The sequence below is a fragment of the Chanodichthys erythropterus genome, chromosome 6 (assembly GCF_024489055.1).
Source record: "Chanodichthys erythropterus isolate Z2021 chromosome 6, ASM2448905v1, whole genome shotgun sequence".
Taxonomy (NCBI): Eukaryota; Metazoa; Chordata; class Actinopteri; order Cypriniformes; family Xenocyprididae; genus Chanodichthys; species Chanodichthys erythropterus.
Window position 1 is genome coordinate 9,756,041 of NC_090226.1, and position 19,503 is coordinate 9,775,543.

General features: G+C 34.4%; 1 protein-coding gene across 5 annotated transcripts in view; it reads left to right on the forward strand.

The window, feature by feature from the left end:
* The window catches only part of map4k3a (mitogen-activated protein kinase kinase kinase kinase 3a), a 75,353-nt gene that overhangs the window by 23,855 nt on the left and 31,995 nt on the right, over window positions 1-19,503 (forward strand). For all 5 annotated transcript variants that reach the window (XM_067387984.1, XM_067387985.1, XM_067387986.1 and 2 more), the window contains exons 3-12: window positions 10,178-10,268; window positions 11,965-12,029; window positions 15,530-15,585; window positions 15,780-15,827; window positions 17,088-17,130; window positions 17,421-17,493; window positions 17,742-17,873; window positions 18,483-18,545; window positions 18,931-19,012; window positions 19,367-19,483. In XM_067387984.1, coding sequence (XP_067244085.1) covers window positions 10,178-10,268; window positions 11,965-12,029; window positions 15,530-15,585; window positions 15,780-15,827; window positions 17,088-17,130; window positions 17,421-17,493; window positions 17,742-17,873; window positions 18,483-18,545; window positions 18,931-19,012; window positions 19,367-19,483 — 770 coding nt within the window. The remainder of the gene's footprint in view (window positions 1-10,177; window positions 10,269-11,964; window positions 12,030-15,529; window positions 15,586-15,779; window positions 15,828-17,087; window positions 17,131-17,420; window positions 17,494-17,741; window positions 17,874-18,482; window positions 18,546-18,930; window positions 19,013-19,366; window positions 19,484-19,503) is intronic.

Here is a 19,503-nt window from a genome sequence, read left to right on the forward strand (position 1 = left end):
TTCAGTAGACACAAGTCATCTTACTAGATTTTGAGACACAGCCTGTATTTCATCTTCCAACCTGATATTAAAAAGACAGGACAATGTTCCGCCACTATTCAGAGTGACATTAGGTGTGTGTGCGTTTGCATGCTGTGTCTTTGTTGGCTCTGATTCCCGTAAGACATGTAAAGGGAAGAGAAAGTGCAGGAGTGGAGGTGGGTCTGGTATTAGCTGGCTGGGAGCACTGAGGCACTGCGGGCGTGCAGGGCAATCATTTAAAATGCATGGGCTCGGAGGTCGACGGCCCTCAGAAATGTCACTTGCTGTAATGGGAGGGGAGAGTGCCAGAACCCAGTGTCCCTACAGAGACAGATGCGTGTGTGTGTTTAATGCATGTGTTGGATGGTGTGTGTGTGTGTTTGTGCAGTATGGAGACTTGCTTGCATCACGGCAGGTGCAGCTGGTTCTCTGTCAACAAAGAGCTTTAGAAAATTATACTGCTGATGGAAGCACAATATTAGGGAAAAGTAGGTCCAAAGTCCTACTGTGGGAAAACATGGGCTAGATTTACAGACCTACGAACAAATCGATGTTCCAAAGTGTGATTGATGTGAGAGGAGCCAATATGTAAAAAACTTCCTCCAGGAAGCTTTATTCAGGCATAAGGTAATGTGTTTTCGTTGCTTGTCAGCTTTGATAAAGCATTTAGACCCAGTGATTGAAAAATCAAGAGTAAATGATCAGGACAAGAATGTATTCTTACATTTTCCCGTGAAAAAAATGATTGATAGTCACTTGAACTTGAAGTCTTTCCTAAGGAAAATCTCAAACAGCTCAGGGTCTCCATCGCTTTCCAGAAAGTTCTCCACCTCGTATCCCATTATATTGGCAAGGTAGATTAATTGGCCAATATTTTGAGATTAAAATTTAATTAGGATTGAAAGAATTGCCAAAGGCTTCGTTCATACAGTCAGTAGTTGCAGTTGTCAGCTGTATTTACTAACAGATGTGACTCTCAAATTGTGGACAGAATAGCAAATGGGAGCACACACAACTGATTCAGTGTTTTTCTCTCATTCCTGATAGATTTCAGTAATACCATTTGACCATTGTGAAAGTTAGTAAATATCAGTACTTTAAGGATTTAATTTTCATTCTAATCTGTTGGGCGTTTTGAAATATTCATATTGTTTCCATGTGATTTTATCTGATTTATTTAATATTCTTTTTTAAAGATGTCGTTCCACACCTGTTCATCTTCGGAACACAAATTAAGATATTTTTTGATAAAATCTGACGGATCAATGAGGCCTGCATCGCCAGCAATAACACTCCCTTTTTCAATGCCCATAAAGCTACTAAAAACATATTTAAAACTTTATTTCACAATATCTAGTGATGGGCAATTTCAAAAACACTTTTGAAAAAGCTTTCTGAATCTTTTGTTTCAAATCAGTGGTTCAGAGCGCCAAAATCACATATTTTAGTAAACAAGGCTTCGTTACGTCACAAATGTTTGAAACTTCAGTAGCTCACATGACTCTGGGAGTTTGATACGCACTCCGAAAACACTGATTTGAAACAACTGATTCGAAACAACTGATTTGAATCAACTGATTCGTTAAGCTTCAAAGCTTCATGAAGCAGTGTTTTGAAATCGCTAGATATTGTTGAATAAAGTCGTTATTTTTTTTTTTTTTTTGGCACACAATAAGTATTCTGGTCACTTACTGAGCCATCAGATTTTATCAAAAATATCTTAATTTGTGTTCCGAAGATGAACGAAGGTCTTACAGGTGTGGAACGACATGAGGGTGAGTAATTAATGACAGAATTTTCATTTTTGGGTAAATTTACCCTGTAATAAATTTTTCTTTTGAACTTTCTATTCATCAAAAAATCCTGAACAAAAATATTAGGCTGTTATATATTATAACTGTTTTCAATAATAATAAATGTTTCTTGAGCAGCAAATCAGCATATCAGAATGATTTCTGAAGGATTATGTGACACTGAAGACTGGAGAAATTATGCTAAAAATTCAGCTTTGCATCACAGGAATAAATTTACACTTTATAATATATTAAAACAGAAAATAGCTATTTTAAATTGCATTGTTTTTACCGCATTCAATAAATGCAGCAATGATGAACATAACAGTATTCTTTCAAAAACATAAAATCTCACCAACCTTTGCTAAACTTTTGGACCATGATTCTGTTCATACAGAACACATAATTTGAAATCACACTCAAAATTTGTCAGACTTCTGTAAATGTAAAGTAGACACTTTTTTAAAAGAATGTGTGCTTGTTACTGTCTAATGATCTCTTTGTTCTTCATATAACACTTGACATTGAGTGTTTTAATAAGCTTTGAAAATCTGTGGCAAAGTGGGCCTGAAAACACACCCGTTTGGGGACACGAGTGCTAATGGAGACAGAATCTCTGTTAAATTCCAGTCATACCAATCAAGCTCTTATAATCCCCACCCTAAAACACACACAGTCTCGCACTTTAACACTTACAACACATTCTGTCACGTCAGCGGAGCTGTTGGCTCTGCACACACATATGCGCGCTGACACGCATGTCTAATGGAGTGACAGTTGAGCGCCTCTCCCTGACAGTCTCTGTTGCTATCCAACACCTACAAACATGCCCAAGAGCGCAAACTTGTCCCATTTCTGTGTGCGATGACAGGCTTTATTGAAATTTATTCAGAATTGTTTATTGTTATTCCGATTTTTTTTTTTATTTTCTTTTGAACAAAACCATGACAGTGCTCATTGCAAATTCTGGTTCACAATAATTGGAAAACAATAGCTGGAAACGTTGAAGGTTTCTTTCTGGTACAATAGCTTTATTATATATCACACATTAAATGGGCACATCTGAATAAATATATATGTTTTATTAATCTATAACCTTTAGTGTGATTTAAGATGGAGAAACTAGATTTATGATACCATTTTATGTCAGATTGTACCGCTGGTGTAAAATGTTATTGAAATGGAGATTCAAGTAAATAGGTGCTTTCTGATATTATATGTAAAAAATCTGACCAGAAGCCAACTTGAAAGTTTGTTGTGTCCTATGCAGCTTGGGTCTGGTTGAAGATATCTACTGTATAGCGTGCTTCAGACCAGATTCATGGTGCCGTTTCAAATGGTGAGATGTTGAAATATTGAAAGGCCCATTTTCGTGAAATCTTCCCCTGGTGAGGCTACAGTCTAAATTTAAATACCCTTTGAAATCTGAATAGGAGTGTTATAGTGTTTGTGTGTGTATATATATATATATATATATATATATATATATATATACACACAAACACTATAACACTCCTATTCAGATTTCAAAGGGTATTTAAATTTATATATATATATATATATATATATATATATATATATATATATATATATATATATATATATATATATAATATATATATATATATATATATAAGAAAAATGGATTTTTCTGAAGAACAGAGCTCAGTTTAATTGCTCAGGACAATCGAGAGACTCATGAACAACCATCACAAAACAAAAAAAAACTGTTGTAGGTCATCCAGGTAACCCCAAACAGTATTAAGAATCAACAGTTCACATACTTTTGAACGGGGTCATTTTAATAAATTCAGCTATTTTTATTTCTTGTCGACTATATATAAACATCGTTTATGTAAAATATCTCACTCAGGACAGTACAAAACAAAAAATAACTATGCATTTTATTCAAAACTCATTTTGTTAAAATTATTCACATTTTCACAGATTCTATAAGTGGTTCACATACTTCTTCTTTCAAGTCTGTGTGTGTGTGTGTATATATATATATATATATATATATATATACAGTACAGTCCAAAAGTTTGGAACCACTAAGATTTTTAATGTTTTTAAAAGAAGTTTCGTCTGCTCACCAAAGCTACATTTATTTAATTAAAAATACAGTAAAACCAGTAATATTGTGAAATATTATTACAATTTAAAATAACTGTTTTCTATTTGAATATATTTCACAAAGTAATTTATTCCTGTGATGGCAAAGCTGAATTTTCAGCATCATTACTCCAGTCTTCAGTGTCACATGATCCTTCAGAAATCATTCTAATATGCTGATCTGCTGCTCAAGAAACATTTAATGTGTACAATTGTACAAAATATTTGTGTACAATATTTTTTTTCAGGATTATTTGATGAATAGAAAGTTCAAAAGAACAGTGTTTATCTGAAATCTAATCTTTTGTAACATTATAAATGTCTTTACTGCCACTTTTGATTGATTTAATGCATCCTTGCTGAATAAAAGTATTCATTTCTTTAATTTCTTTTCAAAAAAATAAAAATTCTTACTGACCCCAAACTTTTGAATGGTAGTGTATAAAGCTACAGAAGCTTTGCATTTCAGATAAATGCTGTTCTTTTGAACTTTCTATTCATCAAGGAATCCTGAAAAAAAAAGTACACAACTGTTTTCAACATTGAAAATAATCATAAATGTTTATTGAGCAGCAGATCAGCATATTAGAATGATTTCTGAAGGATCATGTGACACTGAAGACTGGATTAACGATGCTGAAAATTCAGCTTTGCATCACAGGAATAAATTACTTTGTCAAATATATTTAAATAGTACACAGTTATTTTAAATTGTAATAATATTTCACAATATTACTGTTTTTACTGTATTTTTAATTAAATAAATGTAGCCTTGGTGAGCAGACGAAACTTCTTTTAAAAACATTAAAAATCTTAGTGGTTCCAAACTTTTGGACTGTACTGTATATATAATATTAGTTGATTTATAATCTTGAACTGGGTAATCACAGTAATGCCTTTGGATCAGAATCAATTGATTGTATAATTTCAGTGTTCATGATTGCTTGTTACTGTGAGTTTGGAGTCTGTTTATTATCTAATTAATTTTAATTTAAGCCCACGTCTTTCCTTTGTTTTTTAATTCGCTGGTGGTGAACAGAGAAAAATGCCACTGATCACCATTCATTTTCTACGGTATGTGTTATCTGCAGCCTTGCCTGCTCGTGTCCATGTACAGTAATGGAATTTGGTTGGGAAATTTACCAGACCTCTAGATGGGCTTCAGCACTTCACATAGAAAGGCAGCCAAGATTTTTTTTTTTTTTAGTGTGGCTCTTAACTGTCCATTCTCAAATCAATGCACACCTCCCCCCCCTTGTCTGGCCAAAGGTAGACACTCATAAATACACTAAAGTACATCCCACACTTCACTTGAAGGGATAGTTCACCCAAAAATGAAAATTGTGTCATCAGTTACTCACTCTCATGTCTTTCCAGAATCCAAACTTATGAGACTTCCGTTCATCTTTGGAACACAAATGTTTTTTTTAATGAAATCTGAGAGATTTCTGTCCCTCAATTGAAAGTCCAAATATGATAAACAGAAGCTCAAGCATGCTTGCTTGACGCATAAGAATCAATAAGGTTCATTTTTGTGTGTCATGCCAGCACATTTGAGCTTTTCTTTAGTATATTTGAGTGCTCTATGTACATTCACTAATCAACGTTTATATTTAAGCCTAAATTAAATCTGTTCAATATATAAAGCAATCATGTCTCTTTAGAGGACTTGGATTAAATTGCTCGATTCTTTTATGAACATTTTGAAGCATTAGAGTTTTAGATGAATACTTTCAATGGAGGTTCAGAAATTACTAATATTAATTTCATAAAAAATATCTTCACTTGCGTTTCAAAGAGTCGTTGTAAAGGATTTGTAATGACATGAGAGTGAGTATTTGATGGCAGAATTTTCATTTTGGGTGGAAAACCTTTAAACATAGCATATACCAATGATATTCTTGTAACTGCTGCTCAGCAGGACCCATTTTGCCTTGAAGCTAGGCGTTCTGCTCATCAGACCCTGAAGTTTGCTTCAATTAGCATGTGTCCTACTCAGAGATATGCATCGCTGCAGCCTATGCTGTGAATAGTAGGCTAGCTGCTTCCGTTTCCCCCAAAGGAGGCAAGAGGCAATACCCCCTGCTGTCTCTCACAGCTATCTGCCCCATATGTGCAGGGAAATGTCACTGCCTCTGCGGAACGCTCACTGGATCACTTGCCCCGGCAGGAAGTACGTGTCACCTGACCCCACTGCTGCGACTTCACACTTCCCTCAGGGAGCGAATGTCTTTTGCACAGACCTACACTTAAAGGACATTATGCAAAACTTTAGTCCGTGGGTTTGGAATGAAAACATTCCTTGGAACTGGCCTGAATTTAAACAAGCTAACTTTACAGTATCTATGATTTATTTTTATTTTTATTTTATTGCATTGCATTTAATAGCGTCTTATATACCATGATGTTTAATGATTTTTAACTTTGTTGAGCTTAGAAATGAAATAGACAAATACACTTTGCTCAGATGTCTTTGGATCAGAATCAATTGATGAATAATTTTATTTCAGTGCTGAAGGATGCTTGTGGTGTTGCTCTTTTTATATAATTGCATTGCATTTTTATTTTTAATTCTATTTTATTATAGTTTATTTTATTTTCGTTTATCACATTTATGACTGGTTAGGACAAAACCTTTATTTATTTTATTTCGATAATAGTTCATATATATTAAATATATAATAAATTCCCACAAATTAAAGGTGATATTTTATTGGTTGCACATTATTTTTGCAGTTCTGTTTGGTTATGCTATAGTGGTACAATTACTTTAAGTACTCAAAAATAGTTTTTATTAATTTCAGAATAGTTTACAGATACAGTAAAACTGCGCACACGTGAACGCATAGCCTTTCAAAGTGTACTCCATTTGATAGCACTCTAGAAACTTTTATCTTTGTCCAGAGTCCAGAAGTTATGACCGATTAAAAATGTCTTTCATTGCATCTGAAATCAAATACTTCCCTACTACACAGAAAAACAGTACGCCAAAAGAGTAGTACATCTGAATACATAATATTCGAAAAACAGTTGGCAAAATGTCCCCGGATGACCTACTACTTCTGCAGAGATTCTGTATTGCGCATTCGATGGACACTTTACCATCCCATGAGGTAGGGTTGCGACAATAAATTGATGCTTCTCGATTCGTGGATCGATTCCGAGATTTTCCGAATGCATCGCGATTTTTTTTCTCGAATCAGTTCTTTCGTTTTTAACAGCAGATGGAGCTCTAGGCCACCATCTGCTGTTAAAAACTAAAGAACTGATTCGAGAAAAAAATCGCGACGCATTCGGAAAATCTCGGAATCGATCCACGAATCGAGAAGCATCAATTTATTGTTGCTTTATTGCTCTAGGCCACCATCTGCTCTAGGCCATTTATGGTCGCAACCCTACCTCACAGGATAGTAAAGTGTCCATCGAATGCGCATTTCAGAATCTCGGCGGAAGTAGTAGGTTCATGCAGTGCCATCTGCTGTTGAAAACGTTTCGAGAGAGAATCGTGATGCATTCGAAAAAATCTCAATCTATCCAGAATCAATTCTCGATTCGCAATGCATTGATTTATTTTCCCATCCCTACCGTGAGGCCACAAGAGGGGATTTATGAATGGAAGTGAAGCGAGACGCAACTGATGCTGTTAGGTCACGTATCAGTAACAACATGGCGAATGTAGTATGTCCGATTTTCAATTAAACCCATATTCATACTATTTAGAGCTTACTTTTTTATTGGTCAGTAAGTAACGATAAGTTACTTACTGACCTACTCAGACAGTACGTGATTTCAGACGCAGCGTGAATGAAATTCGGATGTACTACATCCACTGCGTGTTACTATCATGTGACCTACCAGCGTTAGTTGCGTCGCTTCACTGCCATTCGTAAATCCTCTACTGTGGCCTCATGGGATAGTAAAGTGTGATTCGCAGCGTTTGTTTTCTTCTAAACTAAAGTTGGGGCTATCTCACAACCCCTTCACACAAGCGCTTGTCAATGCTGGCGTCTTTTGTTGTTGCAGTCTCTGGTATTTTATTGTTGTTGTTCCGTCTCTTTAGTTTCGTTTTCTACTGTGAAACAACGGCCTGGGCCAGTGTTGCCACCTTGTGGATCAGCTGATTAGTGCAAAACAAATTCAGTGTGCATGTGCTACCTGCGTGTACAAAGTAAAGTTTGGGATATACTGTGCAGTTATCAGATGATAATACCATGGTACTGTATTTTTTACATTTATATAACAAGGTTTTTACATCAAAGTATACCATAATGAAATCATGGTTGATGCCAAAATGTTCCACTTTGTACTATTTTGTAAGAGTAAATGCACTAATAAGTGACCTTTCATCTTGTAAATGCGATCACTGGTGCCTGCACCCAGCTTGGGCTGTTCAGCTTAATGGTGAATTACACAAGTTAAAATATTTATCTCTGCCTCTCTATGTGGGAGTAAAAGGAGTGTGTTGCTAGTGTCAGTAGGAGAGAACAAGGAAAAACCGTTAAATTTTTTTTTTAATGAGCCTGCAGCTTCCATCATTAAGCAAGCAGTCACAACAAAGTGACTTTGTTCTCTTCCCCTCTCTCCTCCATCTCTCATAATCAGTCTCTCCCTCTCTTTCTCTTCTCGTCTCGCTCTCCGCTCACACACACATTTATAGAGCAAAGCCAGAGATCAAGGTCAGCTCAGATGGAGTCAGGCCAGAAGCCCCTACACAAGCATTATGGGTGATTGCCTTCTCGTGTCACCCATCACCCAACGCTTCCAATAAGTTACCATAATTTCAGATATTCAATCTCTGTCTGTTACTTTGTCTTCCCCCTATTTGTTTTTCCATCTCCTCTTTTTTCTTTTACAACAACAAATAAATGTATCTGAAGGAAGAAGGCCCTTGCTCAATACCTCTTGGCTTTCAAATGAGCTGAGCTAAAATAACAACTGAACATTACCGGTTTGAGAGAGAAAGGAAGTTTAGATGAGGGGCGTAAATCTCTTCATCAGCAGTTGGGGGTGAAAACCACAGCGATGCATCAGGGGTCTGATGCTTTCTGAATGCCAAATAGAGCTCAGTGCTGTATAGACACTATATACATAAGTGCCTGACCGTCCCCTATCGTCTTATGCATGATTAAACAAGCATCCGATGCTTTGATATGTAGCTTTCATGAGGAATTGGAATTAATTTTTATATGGAACTGTTTTCTGAGACATGTGTCACTATTACTTCTGCAAGGTCATGGTTCCATTGTGCATACATGCAATGTGTTATATATATTATATTATATAAATTCCTACAATTTAATGGTTATATGTGTAATTTTAACCTGTTTTTAAAAAGATAACTGTCATTATTTTTTTCTCATTTTTTTAATATAGAATTTATTAATTTTTTATTTATCATTTAAATATGTATTTTATTATTTTATTTTTATTTTGATAATAGTTTGTTATATTATATCATTTTCACTGAAGAATATAATTTAATATAATATTAAATATAATTATAGAATATAATATATAAATTCCTACAATTTAAAGGTGGTGTGTAATTTTAACCTGTTTTTATAAAGACAAGAATTTTTCTCAGAATTTATTATTTTTTTATAGATGTTTTTATTAATTTTGATTTATCATTTAAATATGTATTTTATTATTTTATTTTGATAATAGTTTATATTCTATCATTTTCACTGAAGTATTTTATTTTATTTATTTAAATGTGTATTTTATTATTTTGATAAGTTCAAATATTATATTATATTATATTATATTATATTATATTATATTATATTATATTATATTATATTATATTATATTATATTATATTATATTATATTATATTATATTATATTATATTATATTATATTATATATAAATTCCTACAATTTAAAGGTGATGTGTGTAATTTTAACTCATTTTTAAAAAGACAACTGTCATTATTTTTGCAATTCTACTGCAGAAATTACTTAAAGTAATCAAAGTTTACAGTTACAGTAAAACTTACTGTGATGGTATCAGATAGTAATGCCATGGTACTTTCATATATACCATGGTACTGTATATTTTCCATTTACATACCAGAGTTTTTATGTTACTCAAAGAAATACCATGGTAATGAAATCATGGTATAATCCAAAATGTTGTACAAAATTTTGTACAACACTTTTTCATCAACATGAATGAATTCGCTCGTGTATTGTTATGTTCATACGCTCACCTTGTTCCCATCTCTCTGTGTTTTCTCTCGACAGGCGAGGACTTCGCAGTGGTTCAGCAGGAAATAATCATGATGAAAGACTGCAAGCACTCTAACATTGTGGCCTATTTTGGTAGTTACTTAAGGTATAGTAATGACCACTTTCCTGACCACACTTTTACAGTTCTCCGCTCTCTCCTTTACTTACCACTTCTTTCACTCTCTCCCCTCCTGCTCTGTCAGATCCTATTCCTGTTAGGCCGTTGAGTTGACACTGTGCTCTGTTGGCTTGGGTCTCTCAGCTGCACTGCAGGAACAGCCACTGTGGCTGCAGCACCTCTGTTTCTGCTAATTGTACAACCTGTGCCTCACGGCAAGGCTTAAACCTAACTTGATATTCTAAGAATAGGATTTTAAGCAAGGATGTAGATCGCATTTGATCTTGATGGCAACAAGCAGGACTTTAACATTGACAGTTTAATGTTTGGTGTTACATGACACCACCATCGGCCACCAGGGATCTACAATCTTTTAGTTTCAAGATTAGAAATAAGAATCACTTTAGTTCAGTAGAAGATTAAACAAAAATCATAAAAATCATTTGAACGCATTCCTCAGTTTGTAGAACAACCGAAAATTGTTTACTAACAATGGTGGTCTGTGGGGCAAGACATTCTGGGAGGTTTAAAAGCAGAAATATGAAGGTTGTAATTTCTTCTTATTAATTAGCAACTTAATTCCTGTAGATGTATTTTCTCTGTGAACAGTTTTTGATATCGTTTTATTATATTAGTTTCATGTAAACATGTAGAACCTAATGTTAATGTCTACTGGTCATACTATGGCTATAAAATAGTGCATTTTAACATTTATCCTGGTTCAATATCTCATACTAATTTTTACAAACTGAGGGAAAAGGATTTTCTCCTTGGGAATCGACAGCATGTAATAGATACCATATATCAATACAGCTTCTATTTTACTTTTTCTGTTTATATATAGACTACCATTCAAATGTTTGGTCTCAGTAAGATTAAAAAATATTTTTATTTATTTATTTTGATTAAAAAATTGATTTTGGATCAAAAGTGGCAGAAAAGACATATAATGTTGAAAAGATTTCCATTTCAAATAAATGCTGTTCTTTTGAACTTTATATTTATTCAGATTCTTCAAAAATTTAACACAGTTTCCAAAAGGATATTAAGTTGCACAATTTTTATCAACATTGACAATAATATGAAATGTTTCTTGCGCACCAAACCATCATATTAGAACGATTTCTTAAGGATCATGTGACACTGAATGATGCTGAGAATTCAGCTTTGTCATCACTGGAATAAATTACATTTTAAAATATTTTACAATAGAAAAGTTAAAATTTCATAATATTGCTGTTTTTACTGTCATTTTGATTAAATTAATGCAGCCTTGAGCATAAGACACTTAAAAAAAATATCTTACTGACCCCAAACTTTTGAACCATATATATTAATTCTGAAGTTGGGACAATATCTGAAAACTCCACTTGAATTAACCATTTCCAAATAATGTTATTCTGGTCTTTCTCATAGCTGTAGGCGACTCGAGTGGTTTATCTTTGGGAGATAGTATATCTCTTAAATATTAGTCTAGACATTACACACCTTTAGAGAAGTGGAGAAGGGTGTTTTTGATAAAAGCAGGTTGCATGTGAGTTATGACTCTGTCTCTTGCTTGCTGTGTCATGACCCAGAAAAGTGTGCATCCTTTCACTCTCCCTATGGGGCTGCCAGGGGACTATTTCGAGATCCATCGATTGAAATATAATTTGTTGGTGTTTTTCTTTCTCTGGCTTTTCAGGAGAGATAAATTATGGATATGTATGGAATACTGTGGGGGAGGTTCATTGCAAGACATATATCACGGTAAGATACACCATATAAAGGTAAACAATCAACTGCAACGCTAACTCAGACTCACTCAGTGGTCAGTATTTCAACACTGTGCAATATCTCCTTTCCATTCATTATTTAAAGGAATAGTTCACCCAGAAATGAAAATTCTGTCATCATTTATTCATCCTCATCTAGTTCCAAACCCATAGGAGTTTATTTCTACTGTAAAACACAACATGATTCATTTAGAAGAATTTTCTTGGTCGGTTTTCTTGCCGTGCAATTCTTTTCCATGAGGCTTTCGAGCTTCCAAGAGGATGCAAAAAAGTGATCCATATGATTTTGAAGTCAAAGAGCGACCTGTACGTTGTTCAGAATGCCTCTTTTTGCATTCCACGTGACAAATTAAGTCTTGAAATGACATGAGAGTGAGTAAATAATGCTATCATTTTTTTTAATTTTTGGATGAACTATTACTCTAAAAGGCCTAGCGTAAACAATGTTGACACGAAGGCCGCCATGGTTTGAAGGTTCTTCTCATTTCCGATGCCAATTTTTACATAAACAGACATTCTTGTCCTCCAATTAACAATTTGATTCTTGACAGATGGCCTAAATATACAGATCTTTTCTTATGTTGTTGGAAAGTGTCCCTCTGTATGTACCCAGGGGATAAATTTAGCAGAGCTCAGTAGAGTGGCCTGTCAGATCATTAGAGCTCATTTTCACGGCAGCTGTCGGCAGTTCTCCGTTTCTCTTTGAGCCTCTGCGTGGGGGGGAGATGGTGTTATGCCACTAACGTGTTAGCTTCGTGCCCAGCCCCACATCCCACGTTATCTCCCCCCTGCTGCCACGGCTGCACTCGACTGCAGGGTCATGGGCCTGATTAGAGCCGAGGCCGACCGGCTCCAGACTTCCCACACAGATAAAGACACATATAACACATGAATCAAGTTCTGCTCGGCCAAACATGTTTTTAAATAACTTTCTGAACTAGTAAATGATCAAGAAAAGAAATGCGAGGTAAAAAAGTGGATATTTCTGCTGATGCAGAATACCTGTTTAGACGTAATTTTAGAGAACAAACCTTTTTCTTTAATGCTCTGCACTCTTTATCCTTTACATATGTCTAACACATATTTAATGGAATATACACTATTTTTTAAAGCTGTCCTAGAATCAAAATTTGAATTTACCTCGGCATAGTTAAATAACATGAGTTCAGTACATGGAAAAGACATACAGTGAGTTTCAAACCCCATTGCTTCCTCCTTCTTATATAAATCTTATTTGTTTAAAAGACCTCCGGAAAACACACGGATCTCAACATAACACTGACTGTTACATAACAGTCGGGATCGTTAATATGTATGACCCCAATATTTGCATATATGCCAGCACATGTTCAAGCATTAGACAAGGAAAGGCAGTATTAACGTCTGGATCTGTGCACAGCTGAATCATCAGACTAGGTAAGCAAGCAATAACAACAGCGAAAAATGGCAGATGGAGTGATAATAACTGACATGATCCATGATAACATGATATTTTTAGTGATATTTGTAAATTGTCTTTCTAAATGTTTCATTAGCATGTTGCTAATGTACTATTAAATGTGGTTAAAGTTACCATCGTTTCTTACTGTATTTACGGAGACAAGAGCCGTCGCTATTTTCATTTTTAAACTTCATTCTTTATAAATCTCTCCAACAGTGTAGCATTAGCCCTTAGCCACAGAGCACATCAAAATAAATACTTTACTCACATAATTCGAAGCATGCATACAGCATGCATGACGAACATCTTGTATAGATCCATTTGAGGGTTATATTAGCTGTGTGAACTTTGTAAATGCACTGTAATATAGTCGAGAGCTTGTGTGGCAGGGAGCAGGCGATTTAAAGGGGCGGCGCGCTGCCAAAATCAGTGTATAGTTAATGATGCCCCAAAATAGGCAGTTAAAAAAATTAATTAAAAAAATCTATGGGGTATTTTGAGCTGAAACTTTACAGACACATTCAGGAGACACCTTAGACTTATATTACATCTTGTGAAAAAGCATTCTTGGGCACCTTTAAGAATACATACTGTATATTTAGCAAGAATGCATTAAAAGGATGAAAAGTCAGATTTATAATGTTTAAAAAAAAATGTGCTGTCTTTGACTAAAGATTTTTCTAGTTGACTAGTTTTAAGCGATTAGTTGACTAACATATAAATCATTATAATGAGCCTTTATAACATTCGGTTCATTTTAGTGACACGCTCAAGTTTACTTGAGACCGAGATGGCAGAAAGCGCATCCTGTTTTTTCATTATTTTACAAAAGCGCAACATTTTGTTGTTATTGTGAGTTTACAGAAATAAAAACAAAACATTTACCGTTTTGAATGTTGTATTATTCTTATCTGTATGACCAAAATTGTTGGAGTAGCATGTCATGCAGTAAACGCACTCTCTACACAAACATTTGAATATGCGGCAAATAATAGCGCACATTTACGTAGGTTAACCTTAGAGCAAGTGGACTTGTTTTAAGTGATAAGCCATATTTAAGGTTGATGAATCATAGGCAAACGTTTTAAGGCTGCTCTAAAAAGTTAGAGCTATTGTTTTGAACTGTCTTTTCATCGAACAATGGTCAAGAAGCAGCTTTTGTAATCTTTCATCACTAGGTAACTTATACCAAAACAACTTTTCTTTTCTGATGACATCACCACGCCCTCTTATTTTTCAACCTATCGCGTTTACCTGTCATATAGAGTAACATTTTGTTACAGTCCAGTCAAATCCTGGCATTTTTTTTCACTGAATATCTAGTTTCACTTTTAGAAAGCATTTAATTACATAAGTAAAATGGGTTGTGAACACCATTTCATACATTTAAGACCCTGCTGTCTTTTTCTCTCTCTTCCTCAAGCCCATTTAGTATTCACTTCTTCCCATTAGCACATTTCCTGTTTTTGTGACATTTTAATCAGCAATAAAAGTCTCTATTGACTTAAAGAAGATTAACTGTTCTGCTGAAGTGTCAGAGGACCTACATGGTGACCTACATGAATGTCAAACATCCTACATGGTTTTGGGGAACAGACAGACCCTCTCTTAGAATTTTCTTTGCTGAAGTTTCAATGTCTGTTATTTTTATCAATAGTCCATTTTGAGTTGTAGAGTTATTCTATAACTCTATATTTTGTTAGGTTGGAAACTTGTAATCAGTTTCATTGTGTTCTTGATAATCTCGTCCTCGGTCTGCTGGATGAAACCCATTAGTGGTGCTTTTGTTAAACTCTCATCCCAGTGTGGTATGGGAAGGATCAGTGTTATATATGTTCTCTTGGTTTAGACAAGTTTAAACAATCTTAAGAGAACTAATCCGCATGCCTCATTTTCAACTCATGTGTTTGCACTTTTACACACTTTTATATTGTTCAAATCATTACATTCAAGCTGTTTAATATTGTGGATGGGATTTTTAAGATGTTTTTAGATTACATTAGTGCTAATGCACACTAAATATGTCTCCACAGTTACTGGGCCACTAACAGAATCACAGATAGCATATGTAACAAGAGAAACCCTTCAGGTAAGCCATTTTACCGGACTCTGTTTTGACAACCAAAGCAATCTGCTGTGACTATAAAAGCTACTTTTGAATTTTTAATGGTAGACATGTTGACCGATATTTCATGCCTGGTGTCTCTAAAAAGGCAGTTTTTAAATGTGTTTTTGAAATAATTATGGATTTAAAATGAGTTTTAATCGTGGCTTTCCTTTCAGGGTTTATATTACCTACACAACAAAGGAAAGATGCATCGAGACATAAAGGTACTGTCATTTATTTCTGATTGATCTTAGCTTTTGTGTGTCTAAATGAATGGCGCTTTTCAGTGGCAAGGAATTGATTGATTTAATTGTACTTAAATGCCACGAAAAAGATAAGTGACAGCACATAAAAACACCAAGTTTTACCTTGCAATGAAAAAAATGGTGTTTTTCACAAAGCAGATCAATCATTATTTTTGTAAATCTGTTTGGTGTCGCTGATGGCACAGAAATTAAGCTTTAATGACTAACGATTTATCGTTATTTCTAGGAAATTCCTCTATCAATTCTGCCATTATTTTGCAATTATGTATTGTGCTGCTAGTGGTGGAGAAATTACACACTTCACAATTAGTTGCTTCAAAGATTGTATTTCATAGTTTTAATAAAGCATACACATATTTAAAACAATCCCTCCTTCTAAATAAGGAATATTTTGCATTACATTTGAAATATGCTACTCACCAAGGCTGCATTTTAAAGTGTAATCTATTCCTGTAATGGCAAAGCTGAATTTTCAGCTGCCAGTCTTCATTCTAACATGCTGATTTTTGTGATTTCTTATAATTGTCAATGTTGAAAACAGTTGTACTGCTTAAATTGTTTTTAGAAACCGTGGTTTTGCAGAATTCTTTGATGAATAGAAATTTAAAAAAAGCAGCATTTTGTTTAAATAAAAACTAATGTCTAATGTAATAAAAAAAAATGTCTTTACTGTCACTTTTGATCAATTTAATACATTCTTTGCTGAATAAAAGTATTAATTAATAAAAATACTTTCCCAAAACTGAACGGTCATGTATGTTGGCTGTTAAAATCAACAAATTATTATTATTGCACCATAAGCTGGCAGTGAATAAAACTAAGTGCTCATTACATCTAAAATTTGTGCATTTCATTGGTTTACCATGGCTGTTTACAAAAATGCCCTTAAAGTAAAGCCCTTAGTGCCTTTTAATGGTGATCTGGTGAAGCCAGATGTGCAATCATTGGGAAAGAAAGAGAAAATGTGTCACCTGGCCAAAGGGAGCGTAATTAGTATGATTCAGATGATGCTTTCACGTCTCTGATCATAGATGAAAGCAGGTGTTGAAAGAGTGATTTTATTGAAAAAAAGATGAGATTCTGAAGTCTGCCAGATTCATTTTACATTTTATCTCACAAATCGACAAGTAAAACATTTAATAATGTCTTATAATAGCAGGTGTGTAATTCTCTTATATTACAGTGTCATTTCATTAAGTGTTTTTCCATTTGAAATAGGGTGCCAATATTTTATTGACGGACAATGGTTATGTCAAGCTAGGTAAGAAAACAACATGATCTTTTCATTGTGATAAATGTGGGGTATTGTAAATGAAGTTATTTATGATGTTACCAGCTCAAATCATTAAAAAAAGTGTAAATAGCTCAGTGTTGAGCATCAGCATCACCTCATGTTGTCACGTTTGATCTGCTGTGGCATTACACAGCTCTCAAATTTCATAATTCATAAGACAGAATTAGACACTTGGTTGTGTGAGCTGCACACAACTCACATGAGAGTTGTTTGTGGCAATGTAGTAAAGAGGATCTTTTGTTTCTTTTTTTCTGCAGCTGATTTTGGTGTATCTGCACAGATCACAGCCACACTAGCTAAAAGAAAATCCTTCATTGGGACTCCTTATTGGTATACCGCATTTTTTTTTTTTTTCTAGCTTTGTTGTTCTGCACACACACATCTTACAATCATACATGTTTGCAATAAATTATATATATACAGTACTACCTGAAATGATTTGTAAAAATCAGAGTTAATAAACTTTTATAATTCAGCAGTTTTCTACAAGGCCACAGACTTTTCCACAGCTTATGTAACCACCAAATGTTCATGAATATACTGTGAATGATGATGTGTTCTGTTACCCATGCTAACAGGATGGCCCCAGAAGTGGCCGCCGTGGAGAGGAAAGGAGGATACAATCATCTGTGTGACATCTGGGCTGTGGGCATCACTGCTATTGAACTAGCTGAACTGCAGCCTCCCATGTTTGACCTTCATCCAATGAGGTGAGGGATTAAACAGCACTATGGGTCTGTTCCAATTCTAAAAGTGCTGAATTTTTTAGCTTTACCTTTAAAAAGTAATGTGGCAGTACCATGATGGCATTAGGTATGATGGTATACCACAATACTGAAAGATTGCAATACTATTTTACAGATTTTACAGCTGTGGTTCAGATAAAGATTCCACTTAAAGGTGTTTTTCAATGTTAAACGACTTTCTCTTATTTTCACTTTTTTCAATTAGCTCAAGCAGTGACATGAGACCTTTTGTTCAACCAGTAAAAAGAGTGTTTGGGAAACCAGTTTGAAAGCAGATGTTCAATAACTTCAGTAACTAAAATGTCATGAAAAGCATTCTCTCGGTCAAAATGGACATAAATAAGAACTTCTCTATTTTTGACTCTAGCCACTTTAACCAAATAAATAAATAATCATAATAATACCATGTCCAGAAAACAGTAATACTCTTGATACTTTTTTTGTTATTTTAAATAGTTGTTCTATTATATTTTGAGCATATTTTGTAATTGTCGAATTCTCACACTCAATGTTTTGATGAGTTGAGATGCTTTAATTTACCCTTTTTCCCTTTTTTTTTCTCTCTCTCTCCAGAGCTCTGTTTTTGATGACGAAAAGCAACTTTCAACCTCCCAAATTAAAAGACAAAGTTAAATGGTAAGTGGTAATTACATTTTCAGGCAATTATGCTACATGGGTGTGTAAAACACTTGATACCAAGAGGCATTTCAGTGAGTTTCAGTCTGTGTTTTATATGCCCTATTCTTTAATATCATTAATCACCCCTGAAATTTGGGCCAAGCACTCTCATTTGCCCTAAACAGTTAGTTTTATGAATTTTGATAAGGTTGGACTTGACATTCTCTTATCTTGTCTAATTATGACTCTGGTCAGGTCGTCTGCCGAATAGTTCTCCATTACCTTGCAGCTCTGTTAAATCAAATTAGCTTAATTGCATTTAGAGCTAACAAACTGCTTGGCCTCTTGGTCGAAATGCTTGTTACGTGTAAGATTTATGGAGACTCTTCTTTATGTTCTGGAGGACCAATAATTTCCACAATTTTGTGAAATTGGCGTTGACGAAAAATCCAAAGAAACGGCCACCAGCTGACAAGTTATTGCAGGTATGAGGGGCTTTTATGTATTTTGTATTCATAATGTTTGCATTATTTTATATTATTTTAATTTTGAATTGCTTTTGTTAAATGTACTTTATAATTAATTATATTTTAACATTGTATAATATAAATTAGAATAATTATTTATCCAACTAATAATATTTTATCATTTTTCATTTTATTTTTTATATCCATTTTTTTTATTACATTCATTCAATTTATTGTATAATTAATATTTGATACATTTTATAATTTAATTTTTAAATCATCTAACTTTGAAGACTCTTTACTTACAAAACATAAATGACATATATCTTTAAAGAACATCTTATCATTGCCATTTCAATCATCTCTACCCAGCATCCCTTTGTGTCCCAACCGTTGAGTCGTATTTTGGCGATTGAGCTGCTGGATAAAGCGAACAACCCCGACCACTCGTCCTTCACAGACCTGGATGATGACGACCCCGAGCCAGAGGTACTTTAAATCTCTCTGTG